At 38.6% G+C, this 18,700-nt stretch overlaps 1 protein-coding gene across 3 annotated transcripts in view; it reads left to right on the top strand.

Annotated features, from left to right (window-relative positions):
* The window catches only part of Epsti1 (epithelial stromal interaction 1 (breast)), a 92,879-nt gene that overhangs the window by 26,386 nt on the left and 47,793 nt on the right, over positions 1–18,700 (top strand). For all 3 annotated transcript variants that reach the window (XM_013011322.1, XM_013011331.1, XM_013011314.1), the window contains exons 5-6: positions 667–750; positions 11,557–11,630. In XM_013011322.1, coding sequence (XP_012866776.1) covers positions 667–750; positions 11,557–11,630 — 158 coding nt within the window. The remainder of the gene's footprint in view (positions 1–666; positions 751–11,556; positions 11,631–18,700) is intronic.

The following is an 18,700-nucleotide window of genomic DNA, read 5'->3' as shown; positions in this document are numbered from 1 at the left end:
TTGGCAGATAATTGGACTTGGAGTCTCATGGACTTTCCTTACCAGGTTGGCTTCAAACCACAGTCCTCAGATCTCAGCATCTTGAGTAGCTAAGATTACAGGCATGAGCCACCAGCAACCAGCCACTATGAGGTGTATAATCAGGAACTATTATCTGTTCTTTCCCCTTCCATATAGACAGACAAACAAAAAGACAGAGGCAGAGACAGAGAGACAATGACAGAGAGAGGCAAAGGCAGAGACATAGAGACAGACAAGAGAGACACAGAGACAGAAAGAAATCAAGAAGCAGAGGAAAATAAAAGCAGAGAGACAGACAGAAAGAGACAAAAAAGACATGGAGAGACAGAGACACAGAGGAGGAGAGAGATAGAGACTGAAGAGAGTAAAGAGAAATGGACACACATGTTTGCACTCACATATGTGCACGCGCATGCACACACACACACACACACACACAAAAGAAGCAAAGATATTTCATAGGCAGGAGATGTAGTCTGGCCATTCACTACAGTCTTAAGTAGCTTGAAGCAACAACCTATAATCATGGTGAGGTACAGCACAAACAATACTGTAATTTGCCTTTCATCATAATTTTGTGTTCCAGAAGTTCAGACTGAAAAATGGTAACTGCTTTTTGTCCTCTGTAATCTCAATACAATTTAGCTAAAGAGAGAAGAATCTTTAAGAATCAAGAAAGAAGCTGAAGAAGCTGAGCTCCAAAGAATGAAGGCCATTCAGAGAGAGAAGGTAAGAAGGTGAAGAGTATGATTAGGTACGATTTACCCAGGACTGTGTGTCAGATTTCCTTCTAGACAGTGTCCATTCATTCACTCATTTAATCCTTGTTGTAATCTGGGGAAGTAGATATTATCCAATTTTGCAAATGAGGACACAGATCAGGATGATAATTTGCCTGAGGGCCCAGAGCAAATAAAAGGATGAAAACTGATATTCTGGTAGAGCCTTGTGGCTTGATTTCTGAGTCAGTACTGTCTCACCCATTGGATGAGTAATAAAATTATTAATTGTATATTTGGCCAGAAGACAAAATGAGGCTTTGTGATTAGTTAGTAATGGCAGTTCGTGACATATTGTCATATTCATATTGTATTTTCCAGGGTGATTGTGACCTAGGTAACCATGTCTCTTACTGACAGAGGAAAAGCTTGCATTACAATGTCAGTATGAATGATAAGATCGTCATCATTTCCTTTCCCTCCTGCTCTTACTCTCCCTCCCTCTTCTCTTCTACTTCTCCTTAGACAGAATGTAGCCCAGATTTGTCTTCAACTCATTTATCCTCCTGTTTCTGCTTTTGAATGGTTGGAGTTACAGCCACTATACCCACCTTGAGAGAGTCTATTCTAAACCTCAAAGCAATGTTTTTAGTTTTGAAACAATTTTCATTTTAGGAAATGTATTCATTACCTTACTCATGTAACTGTAACCCCTCTGTACATTATTTTTATAATAAAAACATATTTAATAAAAAATGCTATCTGCTAGAGAAGAAGAAAGAATGTTGAGGTGTTTCATTCCTATTCTCTACAAAGTCCTCAGCAGAAATAGATTTTCTAAGTATTAAAGAGACAGTGGGGACAGGGAGGGTGACTGTTGATACTAAAACACTACTGTGTAAGGCCTGCTCCAGCTGTATGTTACAGAAATACAATTCCTTTGCCTGACTGCTTCCTCCTAATTTTTTTCTTTTAAAAATTAAATCTCAGCCAAAAATGATCAAATAATGGATGGTTTTATGAGTTAATGAAGCAAACACTGGTGGTTATGGAACACTGGAGATGCACAGGCATCTTGCTGTCCCCTGAGGACTTCTGTTGGCTGGAACTTCTGTCTAGTCTTCCTGGAAGGTTTCTGTTGTACTATGTGACCTAGGGAAGACACCCAGTCTTCTCTGAACTATTCCTGTCTATAACCCTACCTCATCAAGTCCACCAAGAACTTGTTATTACTGTAGAGATATAAGTTCCGGGGGCAAAGGTAAGACTGGTCTTGCACAGGAAGAGCTGTCATAAAATGCTGGAGATACATAAACAGAGGATAGGAGAGCTGTGAGAGTATCTCAAGTGGTAGACTCCCTTACCAGCAACTGTGAGGCCCCGAGTTTAAGGTCCTGCACTGCTAAAAAGAAAAAAATTGTAGAAACTCTATTTATAAATTTTGTTTCAGTCATTTTGTAAAGATTTTTTATAGCAATCTTGTTTTTATTCATCTCTTTCTCTTTCTTTGTATTTTTTTCAACTATCTGTTCTTCAGCTCTCTTTTCCCCCTCCCATTTGCTCTTCCAACGCCTTTGGTCTGTGATTGGGCTGGGAGGACATGCTCCCTTTATGTAGTCTGCCTGCATTTCAAGTGGGACCAAAAAATAAAAATCCACAACCAGGAATTGAACTAAGAAGCTTGCAGACCGGAAAGAATTACTGTGTTATACACTCTTGTCCTAAAAGTCATTTATTGGTTGTCATTTAACCTCTATAATTGGCCACTTGTGGGTTGTTGATAGCTTAGTTCTTTGTGGGTCAATAACAGATACTTTTCTTAAATGTTAGTGCTGAAAGTCTGTTAACATTTAGTAAAAGCAGTATTTTGCCCCTTCTCAGTTCAACGATAGCAATAGACTTTCAGTGACCCATTAAATACAGAAACCTTAATTGGCTTGCCTTTTCTAAAATGATAACTATAATGCTTACTGTCCTATATTTGCTGGAGAGTAAGGGATGGGGAGAGAGATTTCTACTTATTTTTATTTTTGGCAGTGCTGGAATCTGAACTCAGGTGGCTTGTACTTGCTAGGCAAGTGTTCTTGACTTACTTCCATATCCACGAGAGAGACTTGACCTTTAGCTCTTTCCCATGCAAAATGTGACCCTGGGATGAGCAGCCTAGATTTTGCTCAAGTACAGAATCTTGAGCCCACCTCAGACCTACTGAATCAGAATCTACATTTTGCCATGCCCTCTGATTCCTATGCACACGAGCGTTTGAGGCATATTCATTTACATGATGTTACTAAAGAAAAAAAACCATTCCATTTCATCCTTTTACAGACTTGATTTCTGTGGCTGGTTAGCTTGCACTGTCACTGTAACCTAGTGTATATAAATAGGCAGCTTTCCATACTAAATATAAGCCTATTTAGTAGCTTGTGTCAGATAGCAAAGTGGACATTAGCCATTTAGAAGTGACATATTTTACATTGCTAGTGTGTTAATGGCCAAGGGGAAGTGATAATGATGAAGCTTATGGATCACTTATTCTTTACAATGCACAGCAAATACACACACCAGCCTGCAACCTACTTACCTCCACTCCAAACAGTGGATGCTGCTAGGGAAGTCTGAGCCAAGCCAAGCAGAAATCAAGCAGCTACCCCTGAGCTGGTCCCACCTTTCATTCCCTGCTAACCTTGTCCTTTGGGTTTTCCTCCCTCAGGGAAGGTCAAGGGGAACTCAGCTCTCTTTCTGCTATATTGTTAACTGTGTATGTGACATTGAGTAAAGGGAGACTAAACATAAACTCCTTCTCCAAGTCTCCAAGTTTGGGAGTGGGAGGTGGGGGGAGGCTTGAACTCAGGGCCTGAGTCTCTGTCCCTTAGTTTTTTCACTCAAGGATGGTGTTCTATCACTTGAGACACAGCTCTACTTTTTGTTTGTTTGTTTTGATGGCTAGAGATGAGAGTCTCACAAGCTTGTATGCCCAAGCTAACTTTGAACCACGATCTTCATATCTTACCCTTCTGAGTAGTTAGGATTACAGGCATGAGCCCCCAGTGCCCGTTTATTTATTTATTTATTTATTTCGCTGGTTCTTAGGCTAGAGCCCAGGGCCTGGGCACTCTCCCTGAGCCTCTTTGTGCTCCTTGCTAGTGCTCTACCACTTGAGCCACAACATCACTTCCGTTTTTTTTTTTCTGAGTAATTTATTAGAGATAAAGAGGCTCATGGACTTTTCTGCCAGACTGGCTTCGAACCACAGTCCTCAGATCTTAGTCTCCTGAGTGGCTAGAGTTTCAGGTCTGAGCCTCTGGTGCCTGGTTTGATTTTTAATAAACAAGTTTAAAGGAGCCAGCTCCTTAGCACCTATTCTCACTAATGGAGCATGGGGTTTGTTAACACTGTGGATGAAAGTGGGTGTCTTCCGCCCCATTTGTTAGGAAATGGAAAGACTTAGAAAAACTTATATTAAGTGAAGTAAGCCAGGCCCCAAAAAACATAGGTCTCATGGTTTTCTTTATTTTCAATAACTAGTATATGTCTAGGGCAAGCAGAAAAGCTCAAAAACTATGTACATATGACCATATAAGATGATGCTAAGTGAAATGAGCCCCAAGATAGGGACACAAGTGGTTTTATCTTTCTTGCTGTTGTTTTAAATGTATTTATTATGTGCTATGTGATTTTGTGTGTGTGTGTTCTTTCCCATGGTATAACCCCTGTTTTCACTGTATTTGATTCTGGTGCCCTTCATCTTGTATATACATTTTTCTAATTTGGGGAGGGTAAGGGAAATAACAAAATGCTGTAATAAGGATACAGGATGACCCATTGTAACAATGAGATATACAAAACACTGTGTTGAAAATGAACTTTACTACTTTGGGGAGTGGGGATGGAGGAGTTGGAGTGGTGGGGAGGGAATGGATGGTAGGGGAAAAACAAAGGAAGAGGTAACAATGCTCAGTAGGAAATGTACTCATGACCTACTCATGTTAACTGTAACCCCTCTGTACAGTATTTTTACAATAAAAATATATACAAAAAAGAAGGTGGGTGTCTCAATGAGACATTGGGATTGTTTTAAAAAATTTTTATTATTGTGAAAATACCATACAGAGGGGTTACAATTACATGGGCAAGATAGTGAGTACATTTCTTATCAAGTGTTGTTGCCTCCTCCTTTGTTTCCCAATACCACCCCTTCCTCTCTCCACCCCCATCCCCATACCCCCTACCATCCCCACACCCACACCCCCCACCTCTCACACCGCCAAAGTTGTAAAGTTCATTTTTTGACATCTTGTACATCTCATTGTTTTAATGGGCCCACTTTCCCTTTCCCTCCACAAATTATTTCAACATCAAATACAGTGAAAGCAGGGCTTATACCCTGGGGGAGGTACACACAAAGCAACAAAGAAATCATCTTATAAATATGTTGGAAACAATCGCAAGAAAGAAAAAAAAACATTTGAATCCTTATCTTGGGGTTCATTTCGCCTAACATCAACTTCTCTGACAGTTTCTGTTTGTCTCAGACATATACTAGTTATTGCAAATAAGGGAAATCATGGGACCTATGTTTCTTTGGGCTTGGCTTACTTCACTTAATATAATTTTTTCCAAGTCTTTCCATTTCCTAACAAATGGGGCAATGTCATTCTTTCTGATGGAGGCATAGAATTCCATTGTGTATATATACCACATTTTCTTGATCCATTCATCTACTGAGGGGCATATGGGTTGGTTCCATATCTTAGCTATGGTAAATAATGCTGCAATAAACATAGTTGTGCTGGTAGCTTTAGTATGGTCTTATTTGTGATCATTCGTGTAAATGCCCAAAAGTAGGATTGCTGGGTCATAGCACTGAGATGTTTTGATCAAACTTACATTCCCAAGCTGGAGGATGTTAGTATTAAGTACTTCCAGTACTGTCCTAGAACAGCCTCAGATGGCTTGAGAGAACAGATTGTTAAATTTTCAGAGATGTTGTTAGTTATTCACTATGTGTTGGTAGTCTGCAATGAGTGTAGTGGGAATATTTACACTGCAGGGATTGGCAAAAGCCATAAATCAACATATCTTCCTCCTTTGTTAAAACATGTTATTATATGCCTATCCGCACTAGCTGCTTAGTACTAAAATGAAAGAAGTACGTACTTGATTACCCACATTCCAAAGTCAAGCTTTAGAAGGGCAAAGATTTTATGAGGCACCTGGCATATTGTGCCTGATGCTTATTGATTCAAAAAAGTTATAATTCTGGTAGGCAGAATAATCCTTCATCTTCCCTCAAGATAGTTCTTAGAATATCAGAATATGTTACATGGCAAAGAGGATTTAGTTCACAGATAAAACTAGGGTTGACAATCAATTGTCCATAAGGTATGGAGAATGTTTTTTAATAGCCAGGTAATTCAGGCCAATGTCTTTGAAACTGGAAGAGGCAGGTAAAAGAGACAGAAGATGACAGGGGAAAGACTCATCTTATTCATTGATGGCTCTGAAGATAGAAGGTGCCAAGGAATGTCAGAATGTCAAAGGGCTCTAGAGGTTAGAAGAAGTAAGTAAACAGATTTCGCCTAGAGTAACCATAACAAGTAATTTTAGCCCAATAAGACTTATTTTGATACACAGTGAGATTTTATTAATTTTTAATTTCATATCTTTGGAGTACAAAGCTATTTCTGAAATGCAAATGTGGCATTCTTCATGCCTGCCTTTTGCTTTTGTGAAATAGGTATTATAGAATTTAGATTAAATAGACTAGAACAACTACTGTCTGTATAGGAATTATCATTGCAATATCTACACTAAACAACTGGAGAAACTTAAGTTCTCTTTATTAAATGACATGCTTAAGAACATTATGTATTGAAGTCCCTTAGTATAATGCCTAACGTTTAGTGAGCACTCAGTACAGATGTGCTAAAGTTATAAATATAAAGAAGTCTTTAACCACCATCTTTCTTTAATGTATCAACCCCTTATAATGAAGGCATAGAAACATTCATATTTAACACATGAATCTGATGGGCTTAATCATTTCATCTCCATTAAACCACACAAATGAGGTTGTTGGAGGAAAAGCACACAGGACTGTTTTTGTCTTCACTAGATTTCTGGGATTCTAGCCTAACTATGTCTATAACAATGCCTGATGCCCGGCATTTTTGCTCTGCTTTGTAGGTCCAGCCCCCTAAACCGAGGTCTTCATTCACTTCATGTCTTCCTTATCTTCTTCATGAAGACTTTATCTTCTACTTTTTAGGAAATAAAAGCCACCAGGCCTTCATCTTCTACTTTCTAGGAAATAAAAGCCACCAGGCCTCAAAAATGCCTTTATTTTTTTCTGTTTTCCTACTTTTTGTGACCTCTATTCCTCTGTCCTCCTTAAGAGGAGTAAGAAAGCACATTTCTGCATTGCTCTGATGGGTTCTTTCACCTGTGTTCTCCATCTTGCCTTTCTTATCATCGTCTCAGGGGCTTTGCTGCTTTAAAAGTTAAGCCCCCATTTTTTCTTCTCACTTGCTTGTATTTTTTCCCTCTTTTCATAGATAATTGTCATAGTCAAGTCTCTTGTATTAACAAATCACACACACACAAAGACTTTACATTCTTCTGTCCCAAGCATGGTGGGACAAAAGGCTTTCAACTTCTTGAAAGCCTTCTCTTGCCACCTTTGGTTTCTAAGTGTCAGTTTATGACTGACTCTTTCTTTCTTTCTTTCTTTTGGTTCCGGTCATGGGGCCTGAACTCTGGGCCTGGGCGCTGTCCCTCAGCTCTTCAGCTCAAGGCTAGCGCTCTACCACTTGAGCCACAGCGCCACTTCCGGCTTTTTTTTCCTTTTTCCTTATGTGGTGCTGAGGAATCAAACCCAGGGCCTCAGGCATGCAAGGCAAGTGCTCTACCACTGAGCCACCTTCCCAGCCCAATGACTGACTCTTTCACCTTCACTTAAACCATAGGTTCAAGTGCTGGCCAGTTCTCAGCTAGCTTAGGAAATCACTTTTTCAAGCCCCTCTCCTTACTTTGTTCCTTGGTGGGCTGAGTTGGGCTCCTCTCTCATACTTCTCTAGTACAGATCTAAAAAAGATCTGATGGAGTTCTTCAGTGGAGACTCTTCCGGTTCTCAGATTATTATTAAATACTCTGTCCCTTAAATTTAGAGGGGCGAGTCCCTCTAGATGTCCTATGGATTCTTTCCCTCCATTTGTTTTTGCCATTTCTGATGTTCTACCAGGTCCATCCATTGGTCCCTTCTCTGTGTCTAGGGGTCCCATCCTTGATTAAAAGCACCCACATTTAAAGCCTTAGCTATGATTTGTGTTAATGGTTTCTGAAATCCACATCTTCTAATCAGACCATATTTCTGAACCCAGAGCCATATATACACACTATATGCTTGGTCTTTTCCCTTCCTGTTCCATATGTACACTTTAAATATAGCAAGTTCAAAATTGGCCTCTATTCACATTGATACTGTAAATGATAGTTTTCCTTTTCTTGGTGTGGGGTGGGTCATGGGGCTTGAACTCTGGGCCTGGGTGCTGTCCCTCAGCTCTTCAGCTCAAGGCAAGCGCTCTACCTCTTGAGCCACAGTGCCACTTCCAGTTTTCTGAGTGATTTATTGGAGATAAGAGTCTCTCGGAATTTCCTGCCTGGGCTGGGTTTGAATCGCAATCCTCAGATCTCAGTCACCTGAGTAGCTAGGATTACAGATGTGAGCCACCAGCGCCCGACAGTTTTCCTCTTTTTATATTTTTCCTATTTATGCCCAAATAACCATATCTGTTGTTCTATCAACTACATTTTTATAAAGTCCATTTTTTCCCTTTATCCATTCTGCTTTAATTTTGTAGCTCTCATAATTTATGGCCTAGGTTACTGTGAGAATTATGTGTTCCATGCTGCTACAGAATAAGTTGTCTACCATCCTGCTTTAAATAATGTCATGGTTTATTATTGCCATTGGTGAAGTTCAGATTTCTTTACTTAACATCTATATTTCTTCATCATCTCCTCTTCATACTTTTCCAGCCTTATTTTCCACTCATATATTTACAAATATCTTTTAGTTTATCCACGAGACTCTCTGGATTTCATGAACTGGCATACTCCATGATGTTTCTGTTTTGAAGACATTGTAATTTCTGGGACTGGCCTTTTCCCATCTGGGGCCATTATTGACCCATCATTGCCTTTGTGCAAATTAGAAAACAGTTCTTTGACCCAGAGTCAATTCTATTAAGAACAGAAGAATGAAATAGATCATCCAACGTCATACATTATTTTTTAGTCATACATCTATGTGGAGTAATGATATAAAATATATTTCTATGGGTCACAGTCAATAAAGTTTATAAGCAAGTAGAATAAAAAAAAACAAAGTCAATTCTGTATGTGCTCCAATTGGTGATAAATGGCATTTTTGTGAGAAACAAAAGAATACAAACCAAAACAAATAATCCCTCCTCTGCACTGAGGAAACCCCATGCTGCGTGCAAAGCTAGAGGGGCAGAATGCTATCTTCATTTCTGTCTTCTGGAACCCTCTTCAAGGTGAACGCCTGTATAGTGTTGTGCAGTATCTCTGTTCCCATCCCTTCCAACTCTTTCTGGCAAGCTGTTACATGTTTGAGACTGGTTTCTATCTAGAATTTCTCTCTTTACACCTATGCTTGTTTTTCCTTTAATCCTTTAAGTTGTTCATTAGCACCTTGAAAACTCTGAAGAAAGCTCTACTATCATTCTCCACAAAAGCCCTGTACTCTTTACAGCTCACCCATGAACCTGAGATTAGAAAACATACTCAGGATGCTTTTTAGGTTTGTCCAGGATAAGGAGAATGACATTTTGTAGTCACTGAATTACATTTGTGGTACTACTTGTGAGCATTTCCTGACAATCTTCTTTGTATTCTCCTCTATGTTCACATGGCCTCACTTGCAATCTATTCTCCCTAACATATTTAGCATACTGCACCTCATTGCTTTTCTTTTATACCCATAACTGGCTGAAAAATGTCAGGGAAGGAACTAGTACTAGCTGTATTGCTAGCATCTAACAGAATCAAAGATACTGATGGGATGTTTGTTGAATAAATTAGATTCATGATAATGAAATTATTTGTCAGTGACATTAGGCAGGAGCTGAATCCATGTCTTTTTCTGGATTTCATGGTTTTAGTTACATTCTATATTTGCAGGTGTTTCTTAAGTGTGTTTAAATCAAATAAAATTAAATAGTTTGTTTCCATTTTGTTAAATGGAAAGAAAATGATCTCACTAAATCTAAACATTTGGACTAGTATATTAAAATTGCTGCCTACAATTTCTTTAATTACCCTTAATATTTTGAAAAAGACTTCTCTGTTGGCTTCTGTTGAAGGATAAGAAGAATTTCATTGTGGAAAATTAGCTGTTTTAGCAGTGATTTTGAGAGTTGGAAGCTATTAGTGAAGACATTCAAACTGATTTTTCTCAATTTCTGACCTTGCTAAAGGAACCCAGGCCTTGTGTCTAACTGCTTATGTGTCATTATTCATAAAAGAGCATTCCTAACATTGATTTAATCAAACATACTTCTTGGTTACTGTCTCTAACAGTTTTGATCTTCCCCATACCCCACTCTCACAATTGAGCACCTTTGGAGTCGATGATTCATGATGTCTACAGTGGAATCATGTTTATTGGTGTTTATTGGTTCTTATTGGTTTTATAATGTTCTCTTAGTTTTCCCCCCTACAATTCTGTTTTGCTGACAATCCCGTTGCTTAGTTTATAATTGATTTTCTTTGATTCTAGAAAATTTTTTATAGCTTACTTTTTTAAGCTGAAATCATCATCCATTTTGCCTGTCAAAATGGGAAAGAAGATTTTCATGGAAATAAACAATATGAAAACTTATTTTCCTCTCCTTGAAAGATGAAGCCAAACTTACGAGTTTAAAAGTGATGACTTCCATTATTCTCTTTCTAGGTCCTTCTCTGGGCAGATCCAATATTTTATTAAACCCAGCAGTTTTCTTGCTTGCTTAGATTCATTTACAATTCTCATTTTGCCTATGTTGTAGAACTTCTTTCAACTCCCCTTTAAACTTGTTATCTAAGAGTTTTGCTTATTTTTCTCAGGCAAGTTAAAAAAATAACCGCTGTGTCATGGTGAGCAAAGAAAATCTTACTTGCTTCAATTAAAATTGAATTAAAGTAAGGCAGAGCTATGGTGATAAGTAATATCAAATATAAAATTCTTTTTTTCCTGTAGGCTCTAAACAGATAATTTTTTAAAAGTAGGTTTTCTATTCAAGTGGATGAGTTTTTTTTTTTAGAACATATGCTAGTCAGTCTCTCAACAGCTTTTAAATATCTGATACTAAGTCATAAGGGAGTTGGATTGGGTTATTGAAATTCTTTTCCTGAATGCTTGAGTAGAATGTGATTTATGTATACATATATACATACTATTTAATCATTTATTATTTAATCATTTATTATTTAATCATTTATTATACATTTAGTTTAATATACTTGGTATGGACATCCTTGTTTCCAGTTGGAACATTTTGAAAATACTGCTTAAAAGTAAAATGTTACTATCATTTGTTGGTTCTATGATTTAAACCAGTCCAGTTGGGAAAAAGGACTAGGAAAAAAACGTTGGGCTCCTGATTTTCCATGTGCTAGTCATGGGTTCTGAGAGGGAAACTATCTTGAAAGCTTCTAGAACCCAAGAATTTTAGACCTTAGATTACTTCCAACATCATAATTCTACCTAATGATTCCTTAAAAGATCACATTTTGATATTCATAATTTCAGAGCAATAAACTAGAGGAGAAAAAGCGACTTCAAGAAGACCTCAGAAGAGAACGACTTAGAGACCACCATCAATCGTAAGTTTCTTTTCAGAACTTAGTACCTTTATTGGTATGTTATATACTATTTTTTTGTTTTTTTTTGGTGCTGGCCTTGGGGCTTGAACTCGGGGCCTAGGTGCTATCCCTGAGCTTTTTTTTTTTTTTGCTCAGGGCTAATGCTCTCCCACTTGATCCAAAGCTCCACCTCAGCTTTTTTGGGTGTGTAGTTAAGTGTAGGGTAAAAGTCTCATGGACTTTTCTGGCCAGGCTAACTTTGAGCTGTGATACTCAGAGCTCAGCCTCTTGAGCAGCTAGAATTATAGGTATGAGCTATCAGCTAACTCCATTTTTGAATGCCAGATGATGAAAACTTTTCAAACACCTGGCAAATCGATTATTGGCTGTTATATTAATCATTCTCAATCTAAAATTGGAGATTTCTATAATCATCAAAGTATTCTGTAGTGGTGAATTGATTAGCAGTAATACTACTAAGTTTGAGGGATTTATCATCACAAGTTAACTTGGAGCAATTGATTCTTTGGTGATCCAAGTACTTCTGATTATGTTGATGTCTAACATATTGACATAAGGAAGAGGGCACTTGAAATAAAATACTGAAACAAAATCTAAACTAACTAGGGTCTTACCTAATACATTATATTTTTATTGCCAGCAACTGAGGTATCATTTAAAAGTTACTGTCAAAACCATGAGTTTAGTGGGGTGCTGGTAGCTCACTCCTGTAATCCTAGCTACTCAGGAAGGTGACATCTGAGGATCATGGTTTGAAGCCAGCCTAGGCAGTAAAGTCCATGAGACTCTTATCTCCAATAAACCACTGGAAAACCAGAAGTGGCTCAAGTGGTAGAGCACTCGCCTTGAGCTGAAGAGTGCAGAGACAGCGTCCAACCCTAGAGTTTAAGCCCTATAACTGACAAAAACAACAACTCCCCCCAAATCATCAGTTGGTGATTATATGCTGAGATAATTTTTCCAGTTTGATTTGCAAATAGTAGTAGTTAATATGTTAATATATTAGAGTGACTATAATCTGTCATAATGCAGATGATCTACATAGCCCTTGAAAATAAGTTCATTTTCTAGGTTACTTGACTACAGATTTAAAAAAGAAAAAAACCAAAGGATCATACTGCTGGTCCTATGTGAATTATTTTTATAGGTATGAAATTTTATTAATATATTCTTTCTGTGACTATTCAGGGCAGTACATATGTTTTTTTCATTCCATGTGTTTGTATTTTTACAGACTTTGTATTTTATATATGTATGTATATATACATATGTGTGTGTATATATATATATATATATATATATAGAGAGAGAGAGAGAGAGAGAGAGAGATCTATGCTAATTCTAAATGTGGTAGAATTAATTAGAGCCAAGCAGATCTGAGTTGACATATGCCAGGAGAGAGAAACTAGATTAATGGTATGTTAAGAGTGTATATATTATTGCATCTCCCTTCATGAGTAGGGAGAACACAAGAATTAATTTTTTTCTTTGAGCCACAACTGTAACCATCCTTTGGCATAATCATTACATACTGGAAAAGAGAAGATCAAATTGTTGAACAGAAGGTCGTAAGAACAGGGCAGGGAATTTGAAGGAAGTTCCTGCTATGGAAAGTTTCAAACATGGCAAGGTGGAGGGTGGGGAGATTCTAGAGTTTTCAAAAGTGGGAAGCTGTGCTGCCCAGCCTCCTTCCTTTCCCTGCTCCTTGAGTTCATGTTTTACTAAATACTGAAGATCAATCACTCCTCTTCTATATAGAAGGCTTTGCCCTCAGCCACCTTGTACACTATCCGTGCAGTTAGTTGAATTCAATTACATGCGAATTTCAGTCTTTCTCTTTCTTCTTGCTTATCAGGAAAGTCCCAGTTAGCCAGGGAAAAAAAAGAAAAGTTGGCTAAAATTGAGAAGTGTCACAAATTGATTTTTAAAGCCTATTGAGAAACACAAGAAGAGGTATAAATGTGTTTGCTTTTTTTTTCTTTTAAGAACATGGTGTGTTAAATTTCTTTCAAAATCAGAAGGCCAATAGCCCCTGAAATGACTGACCATTATAGTACCCCAATTATGAAAGAGGCTTCTTAGAAAGTTGGACCCTCTGTATCACTAGAAGTCATCACGCTTTCTTAGAACTAGTTTAGGGTGGGGAAAAAAATGTCTAGGAAAGAAGCTAACATTCTAGCAGCACAAAGAGTTCATCAGACCAGCCAGTCTATCTGCCTCCTACTCCCCAAATTAGATTCTCCAGTAGCTGTCAAGGGAAGGTACACAAAATAGAAACCCAAATAAGTTCTCACAAATGAGTCGATCTATTGCTGGTTTCCACATGCTGTGATGTGTGGTTCACACAGCAGACTAGCAGCAGTGTGTTTTTCCTGTAAAGAAGGTCAGCCGTGGACTTGAATAGACTGTAAATCCAAGTTGCCAGAGAAAAGGCGCATGATGGCCACCTGGGGTACCACACGTGCATCCTAATATGCTCTTCCTCGCACCTTGCTCTTGACTCTGTTCATTTGCTTCTGATTATTTTTAGTGTTGTCAATTATTTAGCTAACAGGCAGAAAACTAGGCTTTTATTGACATCCAAAGGGACTCTCCTGAGTGTAATAATGAAGGCAGTTTATCGAATGCCTGTGAGGTTGCTTTCTAATTGTACGCATTAATCTGCCCATGCAAGCTGGCTGAAAATACACAAGCAGATTGTACATGCAGATGGAGCACACAGGATAGTTTTTATGAAAAGACCTCTGGAAAGTACTTCCGCAGCACTGTCTTTTCCTTAAAAATCGAATGGCTGTGACTATTGCAATTGGAGGCTAAGAGCAGACCGGATTAATGATGCATTAAGTCTGCAACTCTGGCTGGGGACGGTCTCCAGTTTCACAATTCAGAATTAGTTCTAGGATTCTTGAGCCTGAAAGGAGAGAGTAGAAATAGACATTTAAAGATGTCATAGTTTTCACCATTATTTTTGGCCTCCAAAACTATTTACAATTTATTAAAATTTAAATGTGATGTTCATTGGGATGGCCTTTTCTGTGAGTCAGTATTTACTGATAGATACCAAAATCTGAAAAAAAAAATTTAAACCTTTTTTTTTTAAATATCCAAGGGAGGCATAGTGTGATGTAGATTGTTTACAACATTGGGTGAAACGAATCTCAGCATTTTATATGGTGATTTATGAGGGGGAGGGAGAATAGTCATCTTTTTAATTGTTTTTGGATGAATGTTGAGATGAGTTTGGATTCTGAGACTGTTTAGCATTGGGGTGAGGGAAGGGTGTGCAGAGGCAATATAAATGCAATTTGTGTGCAGGTGTTAAGAAAAATGATACTATAAGGACTTTCAGGAGCCATGAAAATTTGGTATGTTTTCCACATTTAAAATGGTAATTCACACCTAATAATCATCTAACACAAGAGTGTACACATGTACATAGTTTAGCAAAGAAAAAGGACTTGCTTCTTAAAAAACAAAACAAAGGGGCTGGGAAGGTGGCTCAGTGGTAGAGTGCTTGCCTTGCATGCTTGAGGCCCTGGGTTCGATTCCTCAGCACCACATAAGCAGAAAAGGCTGGAAATGGAGCTATGGCTCAAGTGGTAGAGTGCTAGCCTTGTGCTAAGATGCTCAAGGCCAGCACCCAGGTCCAGAGTTCAGGCCCTATGACTGACCAAACAAACAAACAAACAAACAAAAGAAAAACCCAAAGCATCGAGAATTTCCCATGAAGTAGAGAAACCATGGGTTGTCTGGCTTAATATTAAGTATATTATATAAACCTTTTTCCATCTAAAAATCAATAAATCAATGATATTAAGGATTTCTCCATTTTGCAGAGGGAAGCTTGGGTAATGAAAAAATGTCCAGGGACTGGGAAGGTGGCTCAATGGTAGAGTGCTTGCCTTGCATGCATGAGGCCCTGGGTTCGATTCCTCAGCACCACATAAGCAGAAAAAGCCGGAAGTGGTGTTGTGGCTCAAATGGTAGAGTGCTAGCCTTGAGCTGAAGAGCTGAGGGACAGCGCCCAGGCCCAGAGTTCAGGCCCCACGACCAGACCCCTCCCCCAAAAAAGAAGAAATGTCCAAAGCAAGGTTAGGTATGAAGCTTCTTATACTCTCAGCACTTGGGAAGGAAGCTGAGGGAGGAGGATTCAATTTGAAGGCAGCCTGGGCTACATAAGGACACCCTATCTCAAAAACGATATTTGCAAATCTCACAGATAGTAAGTGATGCCTCCAAATTCAGGTCCTGACATCAATATAGGCAATTAAGGAGCACAGGGCATTTTGGAAGCCAGGACTATCAAAGGGTCATGGTGAGCAGAACTGTAGAAGAATCAGTGGAAAGGGCAAGTCAGCTCAGAGACAGACTGGGCCAAAGCTGATTTCTATTTCTTCCTTCCAAAACCTAAGTGTTGCCTAGAGTAGACAAAAGAAGCCTGGCGATATAAATCTGTTTTTCCTCCTATCATCACATTGAATTCACCTCTTCTTTCCAGCATGGGTTAGTTAGTTCCCTAACTGATCTGAACAGAGAGGATGGATTTTTGTGACCTTAAGCTGTATCTTCTCCAAGGCAGTTTCCAACATTGTTTCTAAAGGAAAGATCACTCCAATCTTTAAAACCTCAATTGGCGCCGGGTGCTAATGGCTCAGGCCTGTAATCCTAGCTATTCTGGAGGTAGAGATCTGAGAACTGATTGGCTCAAAGCCAGCATGGAAAGGAAAGCTGAGACACTTATCTCCAATACACTACTCAGAAAAAGCTGGAAATAGCATTGTGGCTTAAGTGGTAGAACACTAGCTTTGAGCACAAAGAGGCTCAGGGACAGCACCCAGGCCCTGAGTTCAAGCCCCAGGACTGGCAAAGAAAAAGAAAAACACCAAAAACCTCAGTTGGAAAAGCTCCTGGAATCAAGCCCATTCCTGAATAAAAGCCTGCAGCTCAAACCATCAATTGTAACTTTGGGAAGCTTTCTTCATTCTAGCTATCGGGACCCATGCGTCTCTTATACTTCCAGTTGAGTAATAGCATGCTTAGTTCCTTGGAGGCACATTTCCATCTATTTTAGTTTCCTAGAGTTGAGAATCTGGGCAGGTCTGCTGAATATGCACACTTTGGCCCCAAGTTTGCTTTCTGATGTGCTCACAAAACTTCTAATGCCCTTCATGGGAACTTCTGAAAGACACTTAAGGGCTGCATTGCTCCCTTATCCATATGCTAGGCTTCAATCCAACCTTGAATTTTATAATTTAGGTAAGCCGAATAGAAAAACAACCTATTCATAACTTTCTAACTTTTGTTAATGAAGCCAACTTAGAGATACACAAAAATTCTTCTTTTGCTGAGTGGTGGTGGCTCACATCTATAATCCTGACTACTCAAAGCAAGATCTTAATATCTGAGGATCACAGTTCAAAGCCATCCCAAGCAGTAAAGTCTGTGAGACTGTTATCTCCAATTACCACTTGAGCAATGGCTCAAGTGGTAAAGTGCTAGCCTTGAGGAAAAAAAAAGCTAAGGAATAGTGCCAAGGCCTTGAGTTCAACACCCCCTTCCTTTACACCCTCCCCCCCAAAAAGAAACACACATATAAAATCCTCTATCTACCTCATAACAATAGTGAACAGGCTATTATGAGAAATCTGGTCTAAGGAACTCTCTGAACTAACTGCTAAATGCAGTGATTAAAGCCAGAGCAAAATTTCTACCCACTACCCACTGTCAATTCTTCCCACAGATAGCCTATTGTATTTAATGTATGTTAACTTTGTGCATGTGTGCATGTACCACTACTGGGGTTTTTGTATTAGTACTCAGGGCCTTACATTGTCACTTGGCTTTTTTGCTCAAGACTGAAACTCTTGAGCTATGCCTGAATTCTTGCTTTTTTTTCTTTTCTTTTATTTTCTTTCTTTCTTTTTTTTTTTTGCTTGTTTATTGGACATAAGAATCCCACAGACTTTTCTGCCTTTGAGGTGGCTTGGAACTCTGATCCTCAGATCTCAGCCCCCCTAAGTAGCTAGAATTATAGGAATGAGCTGCCAGCACCTGGCTTGTTAACTCATTTTATTCTCTCTGACACTGCCCTCATGTTGGTATCTGTCACATGTCCCTTAAATTATAGATGGTGTCCTCTGTGCTCCATAGTTATTCCCTGTTGATGGCTTCATTATGTCTTTGCTATCAACTTCTCTTGGCTCACATGTTTCTAAAACCATAGTGTTGATCGTATCACAGCTCTTTTTAAAAAATATTATTGCCTATTCCTGTAGCTTTTGAAATGAATTGCAAGTCTTTAGCCACATTCTGGGAAATCATGGGGTAGAATGTCTTACTGTGTCCGAAGGGTCTTAAAGGATTTGGGCCTGTGTTACATGACTTGGAAGAGAGTTTAAGAGCTTTGTCTTGCACAGAAGAAGTGGAACAAAGGGTAAACAAATACAACTGTGACACTCACTAGGCAACATGTGGAAAATGAACTGTACACATGTGGATGGGGATGGGAGAGAAAAACTGGGAGATAGTGTGGGAAGAGGTGACACTGTTCAAAAAGAATTGTACTCATTACCTGACTCAGGTAATCATAACCCCTCTGGATATCATCTTTACAATCACAATAACAAATTTTCAAAAGATCTTGGTCTTGGATTGCATATTATTGTGAAGTAGTGGTTATTATATAATTGTGTGTGTATGTGTGTGTGTGTGTGTTTCCTGGTTATAACCACCAAAGTGTGTGTGCTTCTTTTCTCCTCTAGTTGAAAAATATTTCAAACACATAGAGAAAATATGCATCAAGCACTGAGGCCATACAGCTGATATTTTACTTAAAATTTTTTTAATTTTTTAAAATTTTATTGTAAAGATACTGTACAGAGGGGTTACAGTTACATGAGTAAGGGAACGAGTACATTCCTTGTCAAGCATTGTTACCCTCTCCTTTGTTTTTTCCTACTTAGAATTTTTATTTTTCATTTTTATTTTTTTATTTTTATTTTTTGTGAACATACTGTACAGAGGGGTTACAATTACATGGGCAAGATAATGAGTACATTTCTTATCAAGCA

This window comes from Dipodomys ordii, unplaced genomic scaffold, assembly GCF_000151885.1.
Source record: "Dipodomys ordii isolate 6190 unplaced genomic scaffold, Dord_2.0 Scaffold1, whole genome shotgun sequence".
In the NCBI taxonomy this organism is placed as follows: Eukaryota; Metazoa; Chordata; class Mammalia; order Rodentia; family Heteromyidae; genus Dipodomys; species Dipodomys ordii.
This window is presented reverse-complemented; position numbering and strand designations above follow the sequence as displayed.